Source organism: Conger conger, chromosome 15, assembly GCF_963514075.1.
Source record: "Conger conger chromosome 15, fConCon1.1, whole genome shotgun sequence".
NCBI classification, from domain to species: domain Eukaryota; kingdom Metazoa; phylum Chordata; class Actinopteri; order Anguilliformes; family Congridae; genus Conger; species Conger conger.
In genome coordinates, this window is record NC_083774.1 from 7,014,547 (window position 1) to 7,031,893 (window position 17,347).

Below are 17,347 nucleotides of genomic sequence, written 5' to 3' on the forward strand. Positions count from 1 at the left end.
CTGGAACTGTAGCCAGAAGGTATTCAACAATCACTGCTGCCATTGTTTAATTTGTTTAAAAGAGCCTGCTCTGTGATTGGTAGAGCCTGTGTGTAGGGTGATGATGTCGCTGTGAGATTGTATTCTGTGATTGGTGGGAGACTCTGTGAGAGGTGATGTCGCTGTGAGATTGTACTCTGTGATTGGTGGAGACTGTGTGAGAGGTGATGTCACGGTGAAAGGGTACGGTGATTTGTGGAGCCTGTATGAAACGTGATGGCATCACTGTGCTATCCTGGTTTTATTATCAAGGGTCCGGCTTTGGCTCTCGGTCCAGCCAAAGCAGGTGTGATGTTGAGGTGGTATGTCCCTCCCTCATGGGGGGCTCTGGAGGTGGGGTTCTACAGGACAGGGCCAGGCCCCCTCTCCCCTCAGACGAGGCGGTGTTTTATAAAGAGGATTAGGGCAGGCCTGGGGGCCCGGGAGAGGGGCGGTGAAAGATCTCGGGGCGTAATTATCCGAAAGTGACGATAAGCCCCATGGGTGGAGAGCAGGAGGCTCCGAATACCCCGTACAGAAACGATATTAACTACCCCCCTCCCCCAACCTAACACCCCTCATTCCAAACAAACCCTCCCACCTCCCTTAGCGCTCATTAGCTGAACAGGCCTCGCTGTGCTGAAATGCACACCACACTGAGACGCACTCCAGACCCAGGCGAGTGTGCATTCTGTAGGCCCCTTGGTGGCCTGGAGTTGGCACGGGTGTTGCAAGGAATTCTGGGCCCCCAGAAAGAACATTGCTCTAGGACCCTCCTTTTTAATGAAACATTTGGATCCTCTCCAGTCCAGCCATGGACTCTCCCAAGCTGTGGGCCCCATCAACACCTTTCACCCCACGAGCGACGGCTCTGATCTTGGGACAGCTGCCGATCCTCCTACAGCCGTCTGCTAGCAGACAGTGAAAACCAAAATCTTTGGCGAACAGTCCTGCTCGCGGGTTGACATAGCGCCGCTTTTCGAATCACTGGCAGACTGACAGTTAGAGCCCCACGGTGGTCCCATAGGCTGTTTTTTGGGAACCGAAAGCTTCGCGCACACACAGTTGCAAAGGAAGAGTGAAACACATGATTGACATGGCAGCATAGACTTTACTTCGAGAAATGTACATTCAATAGACCACAAGCTGACACACACTGGTTTGAAATGGTTGCCTGTACATTTTTCTATATAATCCTATTTACATTCAGCAAACATCTGCAAACTGCACGATTAACAGCATTGTTAACAGTATTTGGGTAAGGGCTAGAAGATTTCAATCATTTAGCCTTTTTTGGGGAGATGGGAGTGGGGGTGGCGTTGGGGAGCTGCGGTATTTTTGGGGTATTGGTCCTGTAAAAAGGGCTCGTGAGTAAGACACAGGGCATGGTCTCTCCGGGCGAGAATGTGTGTGGACAGCCAGCCAGCCAGCCACAGTCATCCAGCTAATCCCCGTTTCTACTCCATCTGATTATCCGTCTCAGGCAGTAAAACCCCCCGCCTATTGTCAAACAAAAATATTTTGGCCTCATCCCCGATCAGCCTTGTTTGTTTTTAATACATGTGGACCATTACGGCACATCAGAATTTATTCATTAGCTCAATGTCCCCTCTGGGTTGTGTGGGGACGGCGTTTCGGATTACGCGTTTATAAATGCGTTTAAGAAGCAGCCAAGTAATGCTCAGAAGCTTTCCTGTGTCCAGAGTTTCTCCATTAAAATGCTGTCCCAGAACTCTCTTCCACGGGTGAATGCCCAACATGGCCTGCACTGTTTCTCTTAATCCTGCTCCCCCAGGTAGACACAGGTAACCCCTCCTCTCCTGGGAGGTGTGCAGTCCAGAGTAGGGCCAGTTCATCCGTCTTGCCCAAAGAGCGGCCTCTTCCTGTTCCTGAAGTGTAGTCCTTATCTCACGGGTCATGGACTTCTTTCATTAGTAAACCGTGTGTAAATTACAAGGATACCGTTTGTCCGTTCTTTCATTGTTGCAGTCTTGGGATCCTATATCTGTCTCGCTTTCCGTCTGTCTGTCCCCTGCATGTACTTGTGCCAAACTACTGTTTCTCTCTCTCATTGTCTCTTTCTCCTTCCCTCTCTCTCTTTCTCTCTCTCTATCTGTCCTAATCTCTGAGCTCATTCCAATCGCTTATTGTATCTCTCCTTGTCTCCTCGGTCCTCAAATGACCCAGAAAACAATTGAGGTCTGCCATCTTTCATCATTCCAACCCGTTAAATGCTGCTTGAAGGAGCTAGGAGAGATGAGCTAGGAGGCTTCCAAAGGATGCTTGACTAAGGATACACGAGCGCGTCTTTTGCGGAAGTTTTAAAAATTTCTTTATTCACGTAAAACGATCGACCTGTGGATCCACCTCTCCCCAGCTACCACATCCGTAACTGACGTGGCTTCAAGCTGATGCTGAGAAGAGCAAGGAGATTCCATTTCTCACATACACATTCCCTCCATCCTTTCCTCAAGTCTTCCGTTGGGTGGAGCTAACGAGATAAAAATGAACACGAGGAAAGAATGCAAAGAGGTAAAAATAAGCGATTGGAAAGAGCCCTCTCTCTCTCGACCTCCATCATTTGTCTTCCCATGATTCCCATGATTCCCATGACTGTGCTGTAGTCCCTCATGACCACACCCATCTCCCCTTCAGTCACCCCCAGCCCTCACCACCCACTTCAAACCTGATGATTCAGAACATCTCCCGCCACTGGACGATCAGGGAAAAGTAAACAACACTGCCCCTCTACATATACCTGGGCTCCCCTTCTGAAAATTCCAGCTTAAACCAGCCTAAACCAGCCTAAGCTCTAACGATGCTGGTTTAAGATTCGTTTTTGACACGTATAGCTGGTCAACCAGCTGACCAGCCTATATAGTCAGCTAGTCCACCAGTTAACCAACTTACATCTTAACTAGCTTTCTCCAGCTAGAGAGCAGCTTTGAGCAGCCACAAACCAACATGACTATTTAGAAGTGTTGAAACCATCTTAGAATCCCAGCTGGTCTTAGCTGGAATGTTCAGCAGGGGTATTCATCTAATAATATTATCATGTTTTTAAAGGTTTAAACAATATGTAAGATTTGTTGATCTAATGTAATTTTTATATAATATTTTTGAAAATCCTTTGATCAACTGAAGTATCAGTATGTGCAATGGATTTCATGTTATAAAATTATACATTTGTTTTCAATATTCTTGTGTTAAAACACTGAAAAAGCGACCAAACAATAGAAGATATATGTAAATGAATGCTTGCAGAATTGTACAGGCCCATTTCTTTACAAAAAGTATCAAGAACAGGTTTTGGTTTTGTGGATTGTTGAACACCATATCTGACTTATATTTGACTTTAGACTGTACCGAGATGCACAGATAGAAACATAAATACAATTACAAAACAAATTATGCAGGGATTTTTCCTAAAATATGAAAGTAAACCATTTTTGCTACATTTCCAACATTCCTACATTCATAGCTAAAGTTTTGATATGACAAACAATGTTTTACATGCTGTCTATGCCATAGCACACGTAAATGCTATAATATCTATACAATGAAGAAATATCTAAATGATAAAATGTTTTGCATTTGCAATTAAATTAGATAGACATTGCTACAATTCAACTCAAACAATTCAACAAACTATAAAGTATTTCCCTTCTATTCAACTGTACTTTTCCTACCCTATTCCAATCCCTTAATTTCAGGTAATTTACTGAAAACATTATTAAATTATTAAAAAATGTTGTTTATTATTTTTATTTACTTAGTTTTACTTAATCTTATTTTTATGAATTCATCTTCTTTTTTTTGTCTATGGTTGGGTTTTTCCAGGCATGGAAATGGTCTTTGGTGCTTCCCAGCATTAGGATAACACTTCCGGTCACACATAGGGTCATCCCACATTATCCACATTTAACCATTTCCCGTTTTTCCCAAAAATGCTGCTTCGGTGCATGCCAAAGATTTCTCAACGCAAGAAAAACCCAGGTTTATTGCCATATTACAGCACACTGTGAAGTTTCACAGACTAGCTGCAAATAATGAGCATAAAAGCAACATTACTGGGCATGTCAAACCCTTAGTGCTTGAAAAAAGCAAAATATTGCAAACGTTGTTTGCGTAATACTTGGCCACACCTCTACATGTCTGATGTGGCAGATTTATGAGAGAATTTCCTGCTTTAACCAAAGGAAAATCTAATTGGCCATCTCCAAGTCTGGCTTCCAAATAATGATGGGGTCAATCATAAAAAACTATTCCCACAAATGCAGTGCTGTGGCCCAAACAGGAAATAACTCAATTCTTCTCTCCCACCTTTGGGTGAAAATCCAGCTGTGCCAGCTTAACCAGCTTGAAAAGTAAGCTGGTCAAGCTGGTCATAAACTGGTCAAGCTGGGTATAAGCTGTTCAACCAGCATGGCCAAACTGGTCATAAAGCTGGTCAAACCATGTCAAGCTGGTAGCTGGTCTGAACTGGTCAACCAGCTAAACCATGTTGAGTTGGGAATTGGTCTGAACTGGTCAACCAGCTACCAGCTGTTTAAAAACCTAGCTTGAGCTGGTTTTTTCCGCCGGGGAAGCAAACCCCTTGGCGGTTCGGTTAAAGTCCTTCGGCTCCTCGTCCTGATTTTTACGGTTCAGCAGCCCCATCTCAAACGCCGTGGAGATTTTGGCGAGGGGCTTGGCGGCGGCCTCCTTCAGCTTCCTGGCGTTGAACCGCGGGCTGTAGAGCAGGACGGGCAGGCGGTGAACGAACGACGGGAGGTCCTTCGCTGGCTGCGTGGCCATTTCCTTCCTCTCCACGTCGCTCTTGTTGGCGTTGATCTGCTGCATTATACTCTCCTTGGTGGCGAACATCTGGAAGAGGATGGCGTCCCACATCTTCATAGCCCTGGGAGCTTCTTTGTTCTTGGCCACTTCCTGATTCCCACCCGCTGACTGCTCGTCGGCGCTCCCTGCTTCGATGGCCTTGCCGTCGCTGCCTTCCTTCTTCGCCTCGTTGTCTGGCTCCGGGAACGCGGGCGCCTCTGGCTCCTCCACCATGTGCTTCTTGAGCCTCGTCCACCCGCTGATCTTCGACTTGAGACCCTTTGCCTTTTTGAGGATCTTCGACTGGGGTTCTGCTTTAGCTGATGGCTTCTCTCCCTCGTTCTTCTTTTCCCCTGAAGATGATTCCCCATTCTCCGTGGGGATTTTCTCCTGAGCAACTTTTCCCTCCGTCGCCGCTGTGCTGGTTTTTGGCGGCTTGTCTTCCGCTTTTGGTTGAGCTGGCGGCTGAATCACACTCGTTGTGGTTTCAGAGTTGGCGGTAGCTGAGGCCTGAGGGGTCACCTTTGGTGAAAATTTTCTTCTGGGGGGAGCCTCGGGTTTGGCCGTTTCCTGTGTGGTTTGGCTCAGAGTACTTGGCTCGGCTGACCTTTGCTTTGCTGGAATTTTATCGCCAATTAAGTTCTCAGCGGGAGTCTTGGCCCCAGAAGATGAAGATGTTTGTGTTTCTTTTCCACTCTGCACTTGCGTGGAAGGTCTACCCTTGAATGCCCCGAGTAAAGACATTAGCGTGTTCGAGGACTGTGCATCCAAAGCTGGTTTTGGTTTTTCTAACTCGTTTATCTCTGTTTTGGGTACTCCAGACTCAATTGTAAGTCCAATCTCTTTATCCTGCGTTTTTGGAATCGGACCATCGGTAGAACTTGTTGCAACAACAGAGGTCTGAAGTACAGTGTGCAGATTGGTCGAAATCATAGATTCTGACTTCTGAACGAGTACAGCCATAGGCCTCTCCGGTTGTTGTGAGGGTGTTTCAGACTCAGAGACCTCAAATGAAAGAGGGGTCTCTGTCAACTCTGGAGCTTTAGGTGCATCCTGTGGCAGTACCTTAGGTGCGGAAGTGCTAAAAGCAGGTGAATTATTTCTGATTCCACCATAGGCAACATATTCAGCTGGAGTCAATCCGTAATATGTCGATTTTGGTTTAGGTCTTTGGGCCTCATATGCGGATGTCTTGTGTTTTTGTTGCCCAAAAGGAGTGGATGCAGGCGGTGCGCTATAAGTCACAGTCCTTGCCTTTTGATGCCCAAATACAGGTGCTGTTGGATTAGGGAACTCGAATGTTGGTGTCTTGGGTTTTTGATATCCACCTGGAGGAGTCGCATGTTCAACCAGTTCATATGGAGGAGTCTTGGGAATCGGATACTCAATAGCAGCTCCCGTAGGCTTTATAGGTTCATGTGTTATCAGATGCTTTGGTATGGACGTATCACTCAGAGGGGGCCTGAGAATCTGATCTGTATGTGCATGAGTGACTGTCGTTGACGCATCGTTTTCAGCCACCGTGTTGTCCAGCAAAGTAGAAACTGGTGGCGGCAAAATGTTTACCTTTAGGCTGCCAGCAAAAGATGAAGGCTCTTCGGTTGCCAGGGCGACGGCAGTAGTGTCTGTGTTTTCGGTGGGGACGCCGTTGACCTGGGGTGAGTTCATTACGGGCGATGTTGAGAATAACAGCGGTTTCGGTGATGACACATGAAATATGGGTGACTTTGCACCGGGTGCTTGATACAAGGGCGTTTTCACCACCAAACCACCATATGTTGTTACTGTTTCTCTTTTAACCTCAGATGTTGGTGTTTTCCCCCCAGGTCTTCCATCCATGATTCCTGAAGTCTCAGGCAGAGGCGTATTTGACGCTTCATAAACCGTTGTCTTCGACGTGTATATCTTAATTTGAGGAACATCAAACTTTGGTTTCTTGGGCTTGAGGGTTTGGACCATGGTCACCAGAGGGCCGGGATGTTGAGGCGCTGTTGAAGCTGGGAAACTAGTGGCCAGGGACACTTGCATCACACTTAATGCTGATGCCGCGGTTTGCGATGGACCATTTAGAGGCCTAGTTACCCCATCCTGAGTGGGGGCAGGAGGGTATGTGTTCACAGCTGGGCCCACAGGTTGGACAAACACTTGAGTCTGAGCTTGAGTTTTATCAGGGGCAACACTTGTAGGTGTGATTGGTTGAGGTGCTTGAGGTACAGGTAAACCAGGAGACATCATTGGTTGAGACGCTGGAGCTGCAGTAGGGCCTGGATGTGTGATTGATTGAGATGCGGGGGCTACAGTAGAGTATGATGGTGTGATTGGTTGAGATGCTCGAGCTACATTTGGGCTGGCAGGTGTGATTGGTTGAGATGCTCGAGCTACAGTTGGGCTGGCAGGTGTGATTGGTTGAGATGCTCGAGCTACTTTTGGGCTGGCAGGTGTGATTGGTTGAGATGCTCGAGCTACTTTTGGGCTGGCAGGTGTGGTTGGTTGAGATGCTCTAGCTACTTTTGGGCTGGCAGGTGTGATTGGTTGAGATGCTCGAGCTACTTTTGGGCTGGCAGGTGTGATTGGTTGAGATGCTCGAGCTACTTTTGGGCTGGCAGGTGTGATTGGTTGAGATGCTCGAGCTACTTTTGGGCTGGCAGGTGTGATTGGTTGAGATGCTCGAGCTACTTTTGGGCTGGCAGGTGTGATTGGTTGAGATGCTCGAGCTACTTTTGGGCTGGCAGGTGTGATTGGTTGAGATGCTCGAGCTACTTTTGGGCTGGCAGGTGTGATTGGTTGAGATGCTCGAGCTACAGTTGGGCTGGCAGGTGTGATTGGTTGAGATGCTCGAGCTACTTTTGGGCTGGCAGGTGTGATTGGTTGAGATGCTCGAGCTACAGTTGGGCTGGCAGGTGTGATTGGTTGAGATGCTCGAGCTACAGTTGGGCTGGCAGGTGTGATTGGTTGAGATGCTCGAGCTACAGTTGGGCTGGATGGGGTCGGAGCCTGTGCAGCTAGCAGTGGTGGAGGTGTAGGCGTGTAGAACGTGCTCCTCTGCTGCTGAAAGCCTGGTATCGGAGCAGCGTAAGGCTGGGGGGAAATCTGTGCAGCCTTGCCATAGGTCGCGCCTTGCAGGTGGGGGTAAGGCGAAGGCGTGTGCTGGTAGAACGACGTCACGCTGATTCGGCTGTACTGGGTGCCGCTGTAGCTGCTGAGGGTGTCCGGTGTCTTCGGCGGGGTGAACAAGTCGCTGTGCTCCTGGTCGGGACTGGCCTCGTTGACGGGCGACAGGGTGGAGCGGAACGAGGCGGGAGGCTGAGGGGTCGGTGGGGAGGGCTTCTTCTTGGCGCTCTTCTTCTGAAGTTTCTGGAGCCGGGCGTTGTCTTTACCCGGCTTGGGCAGCAGGGGCGGGGGGAACTGCTCCACCAGCAGGCCGGGCTGGGGGTTGGCACTCAGGGCCATCAACATTTCAGCATCCTGAAATAAACCACAAAAATAAAACATGAAACGATTAGGCCCGTCGATTCATTAGCACCACTTTTTAAACAATATAACTGTTCAGACGCTGGTAAACGTTCTAGAGATTACTGGCAATTTTAAAAGAAGCCTCATTTTTGACGCCAATATTCAGAACAAAATTATTGTTTGTATCTAATAATTTGGAGAGTTTTCTGTTTTCAAATTCGACCACCGTCTAAAGAGCGGGAGTATTTGAGATTGGTATTCGACCCAGGTCCAGTTGGTTCTGTTAAGCTTTGCAGCTGCTCTCATTGAAGGTGACTTATGCCGTGTGATGCTCAGTCACACAGCTTGACATTTAGTGGACATAACCTTACCAGGAGCCTTGCCAAGAGTTTAAGCCCAATACAGTCTGGTTACAAGCTGTGATGTCTGATCATTGTCCAAGGATGCAGTATCCAGTTAGAAATGTTTAATTAATTAGGGATCAGTCGAGATAACCTGCAATGTCACCTCACAGGTTACTTTAGCATTGAGCCTGGGGAAAAAATGAAAGTCACCAATGACACTCCATATCAAAACAGCCGGATCTATTCTTTACAAAGACTTGTAAATGATCCAGGTCCTTACAGTTAAGAGATCCATCTCCGGCATTCTCAAGCAAAGACTGAGAATAGGTCTCTATGATTAGAAGCCATCCTCATCCCTTAGAAACTCTATACCGTAGTTCCATGCTGTGTCTCCACTGCTTGGCTTTCTTATTTATTTTCTCGACTAGTGTTGATGGAAAATCTGTAGACTAACAGCTGTAGCCTCACAGCCTTAAAACCCCTTTCTGTCAGCGTGCCTATATTTGTTGATTCACTGCATAGCACAGATTACTGATTTTGTGTTAATGCACTGTTTTGAACTTTTGATTGTTTATATCATTGCCTTTTTGAAAGCACTATGAGATCATCTCTGTATGATGAAAAGTGCCAAATAAATATAATGTATTATTATTATTAAAGTCACAAGAAGCCTATTTTGTGCTCTCCAGGTGATTTAAACATTTTTTAATTTTAATTTTTACAGTTCTGCTCATCCTCCTGGGTGTTTGTGATATAATGAGCTGGTATTATGGGTGATATTTCTAACAATTACTCTCTTGCTTTTTGTATTTCAGCTGGACTGTGCCATCAAGACTCGTGAAACATTGACGATGCTTCAAACTCCAGCTTATTTTCTTTATTTATGATGTTTTTCATTCAGTCTGTTTTTTTTACTGATGCTGTTTATGTATATTCCAGCCATATTGCATTTTGTCGGGCTAATGGTGATGCTCAGCAGTATCAACCAGTATTTTTCAAATATATCAGTTATCCCGAGTACACGCCAAATTTAAAGGTACAATAGGTAAGATTTTTGTGTTAAAACATTGTTACAAGACCATTGTAAATCCCTTCCTACCATTGAAAAAGGCTCACTGACATGTTGACTCACCCTCTGCCTGTGTTTATGAATTCAGATTCCTTAAATTCGGGTTTCAAAATATGCAGGTGACGGGGCCAGCAATCTGTACCAAAACATCGTATAGCAGTATAATAATTTGCTGCCGTTTCAAGGTCAGTGCATTCACAGAGAAGGGGAGGGATAAACAGTGTTGTGGTTGGAGCATGTTTGTTGCTGCAATTCCGCTCTTGACCGTTAGAAGTCTGAAATGACCCATTGTACCTTTAATGTTGAATGCTGAAGGCTATTTTGTTCCGTATCCTTAGTCTTTAATGAGTTTATGTTAAGTACAATTTCTTTAAATATATATTTTAAAACAACTTTATATCCTTCCAAGTTATTTTTTTTTTTTTACATTTGAATCTACGTCAACTGGCTAGACCTAGATGTATATATGAATAATAAGTCTTTTGTCTACAGTGCAACTTGTTCTTGGGTGTTACTGCTTTGAAAAAGTATCAGCAGAATAGTTTTACTGCACATACGTAATTGGTTTATGTGCAGTAGTTCATTTTCTGTAATTTATTACTGCAACTGCAAATATGTTGTATGAAATCTATAGAAAACAGCAGAAACATAATCCCAAACTGTGCGTTTCTTATGGTAACATCAGTGAAGTTGAGACTGCGTATTGAACGACAGATATCCGATTATGGATATTTCAGGTTCTTATATTAATTGAGGGTAGGTTTCAGCACAATGCTGGCTCATGTGGAACAATCAAACACATTTCAGGATGAAGTAAGTGCCTTAATGGAAGAAGATCTTTTTACAATCGTAGTTGCACGTAGTGGGAGTTAGTAGTGAGCTGTGAAAGAGGAACTGAGTTCCGCTCGAGATAACCACTGTGTCATTTTCACTGTCAGACTCCTGGGACAACACAGCTCACCCCTCACTTAGCATTTTGACTTTAATCATGTCAAATGATACAAATTATTGTTTTTTTTAGTTTTTTTTATTGCTGTATTATTTTTCCATAGCACACGAGCACCATATGAGTTTTATATATAATGTTGGCTGTATTACAATGTGTAAAGATATTTGCCGCATTTTTCTTCCCCTGAGTACCGGTATGTTAGATCTCTTAATGTCGGTCAAATTCGTTTCAAATATGATCAGATCTTGATATTAGCTTTATTATGATCTATACTGCACTCAAATGCAAAAACAAATGCATTTCATCTTGTCGACATAGTCCACCACTCTCAAAGTGATTCTGATTTCTTGATGAAAAAACTGTGCCTTGACTGTTTGTGTTCCTTAAAAAAAATAAACATTTTTTGTATGATTCCATTTCAGTGATGTATGTACAAAGTGTAATTAATATTTTATCTTGGTAGAACATGCGATTGTACTCCTCTGTCTGTTTACAATATTTGACAGCCATTTTCAATAAGCCAGACCTGGGTCAAGTCTGCCTCAGAAATATTGTTGATTGTAAAATTTCTAAAACACACTTGCAGATCTGAGTTAAAAAACTAAAACAAATCATGTTATTAACTGAAATCTTTTCTGAATTTGGATGAAAATGTATGGACACATTTTACTGGTGTCAAGTACTATTTTAAAACATTATTTGACCCAGGTATGCTGTAAATATATACAGTAAATATATAATGTGTTTCTGGCTTGTGGATGACTTGACGACTTGTCTGGGAAGGTTCTGCGATCTGTTAGGCCACTAAATTGTAATACCCTGCCCAGGGAGTACAGATTTAAATTAACTCATTAGCCAAATCTGGCACATTTACGTTGATGTGGAAACTGAAATGCTGATTAATGTGCACTGTCACTGGTAAATAAATAAATAAATAACATTAAATAGATAATCCACTGCAGGACTCTGCTGAGAGCTACTGGGTGTAAAATGGAGGCTGAAGTTAAGCTTACCCCTCCCTGAAATGAAGGTCTTCAGAGACACTGGAAATTTCCTTGGCCTAATTTTAGGGGGAAGAGTGGAGGAGGAAGGGGGGGGGGGGGGTGTCAAATGTCTCCAGTCACCTGCTGCTCTCCGTGGAGAACTGTCCCATACATACCCAAATCATCAGATCACCCCTCCCCATACCCTCCCATAAATCAACATCAGATCAGTCTGCCTGGTCTATGCAACAACATAACCACCAGATCTGCTCATTTCACACTGCACAAGACCAGCTTTATACCCGAGATCAGGTCTGGTTCAAATACGCAATCGTTTTTTGGTTCAAAATACTTTTTTGTGCTTGATTGATCTTGCCTGGTGCTTTTGAGCCAACCAAGAGGGTTTGTACTTTCTGAGAGTATTTTAATAGGTTCCGGCACACCAGGCATGCTCAATAAAGTGTAGAAAAGTCTTTGAATCCAAAACAATTACGTATTTGACCCAGGTCTGGCCGGGATACATGGATCTGACCCTGGAGGCCAGCACTGCTATTGCTTTCCTATTATAATTGGGGCAGCCTGTAGCCTAGCGGCTGAGGTACATGACTTGGACCAGGAAGGTCGGTGGTTCAAGCCCCAATAAAATCCACACAGCTGTTGAGCCCTTGAGCTCAGCCCTTAACCCCCTGATTGCTCCAGGGGGGATTGCCCCCTGCTTTGTCTTATCAAGTGCAAGTCACCTTGGTTAAAAGTGTCAGCTAAAGAACAAAAAAAAATCTATCATAATTTCTTTAGTTGGTTGATGAGAGCCACGGATTGGCCAGAGGTTCCTCTCACCTGTGGTCCCAGGGTTAAACGCGTCCGTGATCAGAGAGGAAGAATGAGAACTAGACAACACTACACTACAGCTTAGTGTCAGTGACTACATTCACACGCAGGCAATAGTCCAGTTATTGCCACTATTCTGAGCAAGACAATGTTCTGAATAAGCTTTTTACATGGCTTCCGAGACATGCAATATTCATGTTTTGCACATGCCGCTGTGCATAGTCCGATTAAATGTAAAACAGCCGTCTAACATTGCGTCTCTTAAGCTCTTTCAAAAAAATGTCATAGTAGGATAGTTTCTCCCTTCATCCAAAAATGTTGTGTAATTTCACTAGGGACTTTACCTGTTTAAAACTGGCACAGCGCTAACTGTAAACAACATCCTCAGGCCATGTGAGTCATGAAAACCCAGATTGAGATTCCAAATAGTGCTCCAAAAATCTGCATAATATTAGCATATTAGCCACATCTTAATCGTACATATGCCATGCTGGGAATGAAGCCTTATTCGGGGTATTTGATCAGATATGACCCATATCTTATTCAGGATATTGTCTCATTTTTAAAAATATCTAAATAGGAGTGTGTATGTACAGTAAATGTACCCCCTCTCTCATTGGCTAGCTGCCCTGCCCTATACACTATGCTGCAGTTAGTGCAGTTGATCTTTGATCCGATGTTCTGATTCTTGGATAGTTACTGTGCCAAAAATGGCTGTGTTTGAGAGTGAAACATCCTCCTATTTTTGTAAGTTAAACGGTTTTTCCAAACCGTGGGCGAGTATGAAAATGGCATGTAAACAAGAAGATGCAGTTAACAGGCTACATTTTCAAAATCCAAGAGTGATTTGGTGTATTTGGCTCCATCTCACCAAGAGTGCCAGTGTGTCTGCCTCCATAGGGAAGTCCATACCTCTTAAATCAATCAATCAATCAGTCAATCAATCATTGTCTTTGCATATAAACAGGTTGTCACAGTGATTGCAGCATTTTGACCACAACAAGCCTCCGCCCAAGACCACAGCTCAACATTACATTACATTACATAAATGGAATTTGGCAGAAGGTCTTATCCAGAGCGACGTACAACAAAGTACGTACCCATAACCAGGGATAAGTGCGCTGAAAGACCCTAGAGGGAAGTACAATTTCAACTGCTACCTGTACAACAAAGATAAGGACCAGGGCCTATTTGAATTTTTATTTTTTTTCAAACAAACAAACAACAAAGCAAAGGTGACCAAACTTAACTATCCAAACACTGCTTACCTAGCCAACTAAAAATACCGATACACAAAGTAACAACACGACTCGGGTAAGTTTCACCTGTATTCTGTTGGACTAATTTTGAACATTAGTACGTTTTAATTATTGATCTATAGGCCAAAACAGTTTGCCACATGATTTGGGGATGGTGATTATATGGAATGAGAGCCCTGAAGCTTAACCTCCCATTGGTTATAAGTGGTGAACCTTTGGGCACGGCGAGGTGGCCTGTTTTCTGTGATCATAAGATCATGTGAGGTCAATCAAGCAGTTAGCATTTATTTCAGAACATGTTTAACTATTTCACTTTCATAAAAACAGGGAGATGTCCTGAGGGTGATGTAGAAACCATGAGGCCAGAGCCAGTGAAGCGAAGAAAGGAACCTCTAGTCAAGGTAAACCATGAAATTAATAGAAGCAAGTTGATGAATACAGACCCCTCAGGTCACTGAATAAGTTCAGAACCTCTTTGGTACCTGAAGAGTTGGCCTTCGATGGCCTAAAATGGTGATCATTAAACCATGGACCATGAACTGCTGGACTTCCTCACTCCCTTTACCTGGGAGTCAGCAACAGCACTAATTGTTCAATTAATTACCTGGGAGAAAATAAAACCAGGGACAGATTTCATGATACCTGGCCTACTGGTTAGGATGAGTTTCCAAACAACAGAGGCACCCAGGCAGAGGGCCAAATGGTCTGCTGGTTTCTCACTGCTACGAGAACAATTGAGAAACACTTGCAGGTCAGATTTGAACCTGTACCTCTCACTGTCCTCAAGCTGAATGCTAGCGTCATTGAAATTGCTCCTAGCTAAGGGTGGCATTGTTATTTTGAACCTAAGGGTTGTGTTGCTCGAGCAGTGATCCTCACTCATGGTCTTAGAGAGCTACAGAGTGTGCTGGTTTTTGTTTTCACCTTAATATCAGCAACCAATTCAGACCCAAGAAAGCAGGTGGATTAACTGTGTAATTAGCTGCTTTAATTGACCATGTAAGTGCTGAGTAGCAACAAAAGCTAGCACACCCTGCAGCTCTCCAGGACCAGGAGGACTACTGCACTAGGAATGTTGTCATGGTAACAAGCTTTGCTTTACTGCACCTGTGCTTGCTAGCTAACAAGCCAAGCTATACCAGCTATGCTGCTCAATATACTGAATTGATAAAATAACTGTTCAGCATTTTTCCTGCTAACTCAGTAATTCTGCTTTGTTGAACAGGCCCCTAGTTTCTTCAGTCTGGATTGAAAAAATCTGATCACCCCGCGGCTCACCAGGGCCATTGCTACAGCTTCTGAGGTAGGCCTGTGAGCCCTCCTGGATCTATATACCACATTTCACATTCTCAGCTTTGGGCACAAGACTACAATCAAGAGAAGCAGTAGCCATTTTGGCTCTCTTTGGTGACCAGGGCCTTGTCAGAAACGGCTTAGTTGCCTACTGTTGAGTATACAAGTTTTATATAAGTTGTGTTCCAACTTGTATACTCAATAGTAGGCTCGTAATATGTTTTGGATAGCGCCGTCCTAGCTGACTGCATACATTGGACAGAACACCTCAGGCCTTTTCAATCTATGACGAAGAGCAGCAATGGATTATGGGATGTCACACAATCAAACAGCTCTGTCAACCTTGGGCTCATCCAGGTGACATCGGTAATGAAGGATTCTGCAATCTGATAAAAGCTTAAGCCACAATTTCCGCCAAAGAATTTACTGTATGGATAATATGATCATATAGATCATTCCATATTACACCAACTTAATCAAGGCCCGTGCAAACCCATGAGATCTGTGGAAAGCTACACACTGCTTCAGTCATAAACATAAGAAACCCACCCCACACCACCCCAACACACTCCAATCCATCAGTTCCAGCCATAAAGGACCCTGTGCCTTAATCGTGTTTAACCGCGTGTTATTGCATTTTGAAAGTGTAATTGCAAATGGCTGACTTCTGTCTGGAGTCCTGCCTCCTTGTTTCCGTTCATACGCGGGCCGCCTTTGACACCACGGTGTCCATGGTAACGGACATCAAACCCGAACACTGACATGCGAGAAAAGGTCACCCTTTTAAGGTGGTGGTGGGAAATTTGGTACACCTCCAAGATCCCAGTGGGAACAGGGAAAGGGTATTAATAGAAATTACGATTTTAAAAAAATTATAATTTGCTGTACAATGGCGTCCGAGACTCTTCTTCTGCAACCAACATGCAGAGTGGTGACAGCAGGGTAACTATAAAAAAATATTAATTTTTAATAAACCAGAAGATGGATGTCTGACTTACCAGGAAGTGGTAACTACAGCGCAGAGATGGTAAGCTTGCTTTGGCCACAGCAGCCTTTGAATGAAAGCAAAATGATGCAAATGCAAAATCACAGATTTCACACATAAAATGTCATGTATTTTCTAAAATAAACAATGCATAGAATAATGACGCATTACACTTAAGCTCAGAATCAGGAAGCAGTCTTATTGCAATGTAGCCCCGCTGCAGACATTTAAGATGCACAATATTATAAAACTGATTTTGCTGCAATCATTCACTCATTGACAACATGTTGATAACCTGCTTCATATTCCGTTCAGATTGATTACACATGCAGGCAATGCGCAGACTTTCAGCCACTTGGAGGGATTAAGTCTCTTGCAGGGTCCTGCTCTTGTTTGGTTTGGCTTGCACCGGCCGAGACATTCCTGCACGCGTGCAGAAAGCAGGCAGGAACGTGGAGCCGTGTGGCGGGTTTTTAAATCCGCACTTTTGTGTACCTGTGAGAGAGCTGGTTTACCTGTGAGAGAGCTGGTTTCGACACCTGTGGCGGTCAGAAAGGAGCCTCCATCGTAACCCTGAGCCCTGCTGCAGCCGGTCTGCAAATGGACGGGCCAGACGTCGCTGCCGCTCCAAAAATAAAACTGGAGCCCGTTACTGGGTTACATACTGCGCCCTGCAACGGCAGGACGGAGCTGCCAGACGTGGGTGTGGGAGAGCGGGGCACCCTGGGAGCTGGGGGCCATCCTCCTGGAGTCACGCTCAGCCCGGCTCTCTCTCAGGCACAGCGCCCCCTACAGGCTGGTGTGAGCCCAGAGCTCGTCGACCTGTTGGCCGAGGGATGGCTCACCTGTGACCTGTGACCAATCCCAACGCCCACCTCGACCCCTGTCTTAGCTCCGAGAAGGTGCTCCCAAGTGGGCAATTTCTGGAATGGACGATGATTGGCAGATGGCCAGCGTTTGGGGTCATGCTCCTTTCCGGTAATTCAATTCAATTGATGATTTGGAAAACTGTTCATAATTTTCTCTATGATGATTTCTCAGTTAATTTCCCAAATTCACCAGGGCTCTCCCAACTTATATTGCTTATTAACACAGGGCTGACAGTATGCAGTCGAAAGATGGAGACAGTTGGCAGTTGGCAACCCTTGATTCTTTTCCTCCCATCTGTTCGTCCTTAGCTCCACCCAACGGAGGAGGCGAGGAAAGAAAACAAGGACAGAGGAATCAAGGACATGTTTATTACACAAATGGAACGTTCTTGCTCTTTCAAGCATCACTCTAAAGCCAGATCAGTTACAGACATCGCAGATGAAGAGAGGAGGACCCACAGGTCAGTTACAGACGTGGC

General features: G+C 44.7%; 2 protein-coding genes across 6 annotated transcripts in view; one reads left to right on the forward strand and one right to left on the reverse strand.

The window, feature by feature from the left end:
• The window catches only part of lsp1a (lymphocyte specific protein 1 a), a 47,940-nt gene extending 36,873 nt beyond the window's left edge, over window positions 1-11,067 (forward strand). The window contains exon 14 of the mRNA XM_061222519.1: window positions 9,449-11,067. Coding sequence (XP_061078503.1) covers window positions 9,449-9,474 — 26 coding nt within the window. The 3' untranslated portion in view covers window positions 9,475-11,067. The remainder of the gene's footprint in view (window positions 1-9,448) is intronic.
• On the reverse strand, window positions 1,110-17,243 carry prr33 (proline rich 33). Of its 5 annotated transcripts, none has more exons than XM_061221498.1 (4): window positions 16,515-17,243; window positions 16,013-16,066; window positions 7,191-8,301; window positions 1,110-7,106 (listed from the first exon to the last, which is right to left on the reverse strand). In XM_061221498.1, exons 3-4 carry the CDS (start codon window positions 8,290-8,292, stop codon window positions 4,576-4,578), a joined length of 3,633 nt encoding a protein of 1,210 aa, XP_061077482.1. In that variant the 5' UTR covers window positions 8,293-8,301; window positions 16,013-16,066; window positions 16,515-17,243; the 3' UTR covers window positions 1,110-4,575. The 5 variants fall into 5 exon arrangements, with proteins under 5 accessions (XP_061077482.1, XP_061077480.1, XP_061077478.1 ...); XM_061221496.1 differs by adding an exon at window positions 11,665-11,711 and having other exon boundaries at window positions 1,110-8,301; XM_061221494.1 differs by having other exon boundaries at window positions 1,110-8,301.
• Window positions 17,244-17,347: the final 104 nt, after the last annotated feature.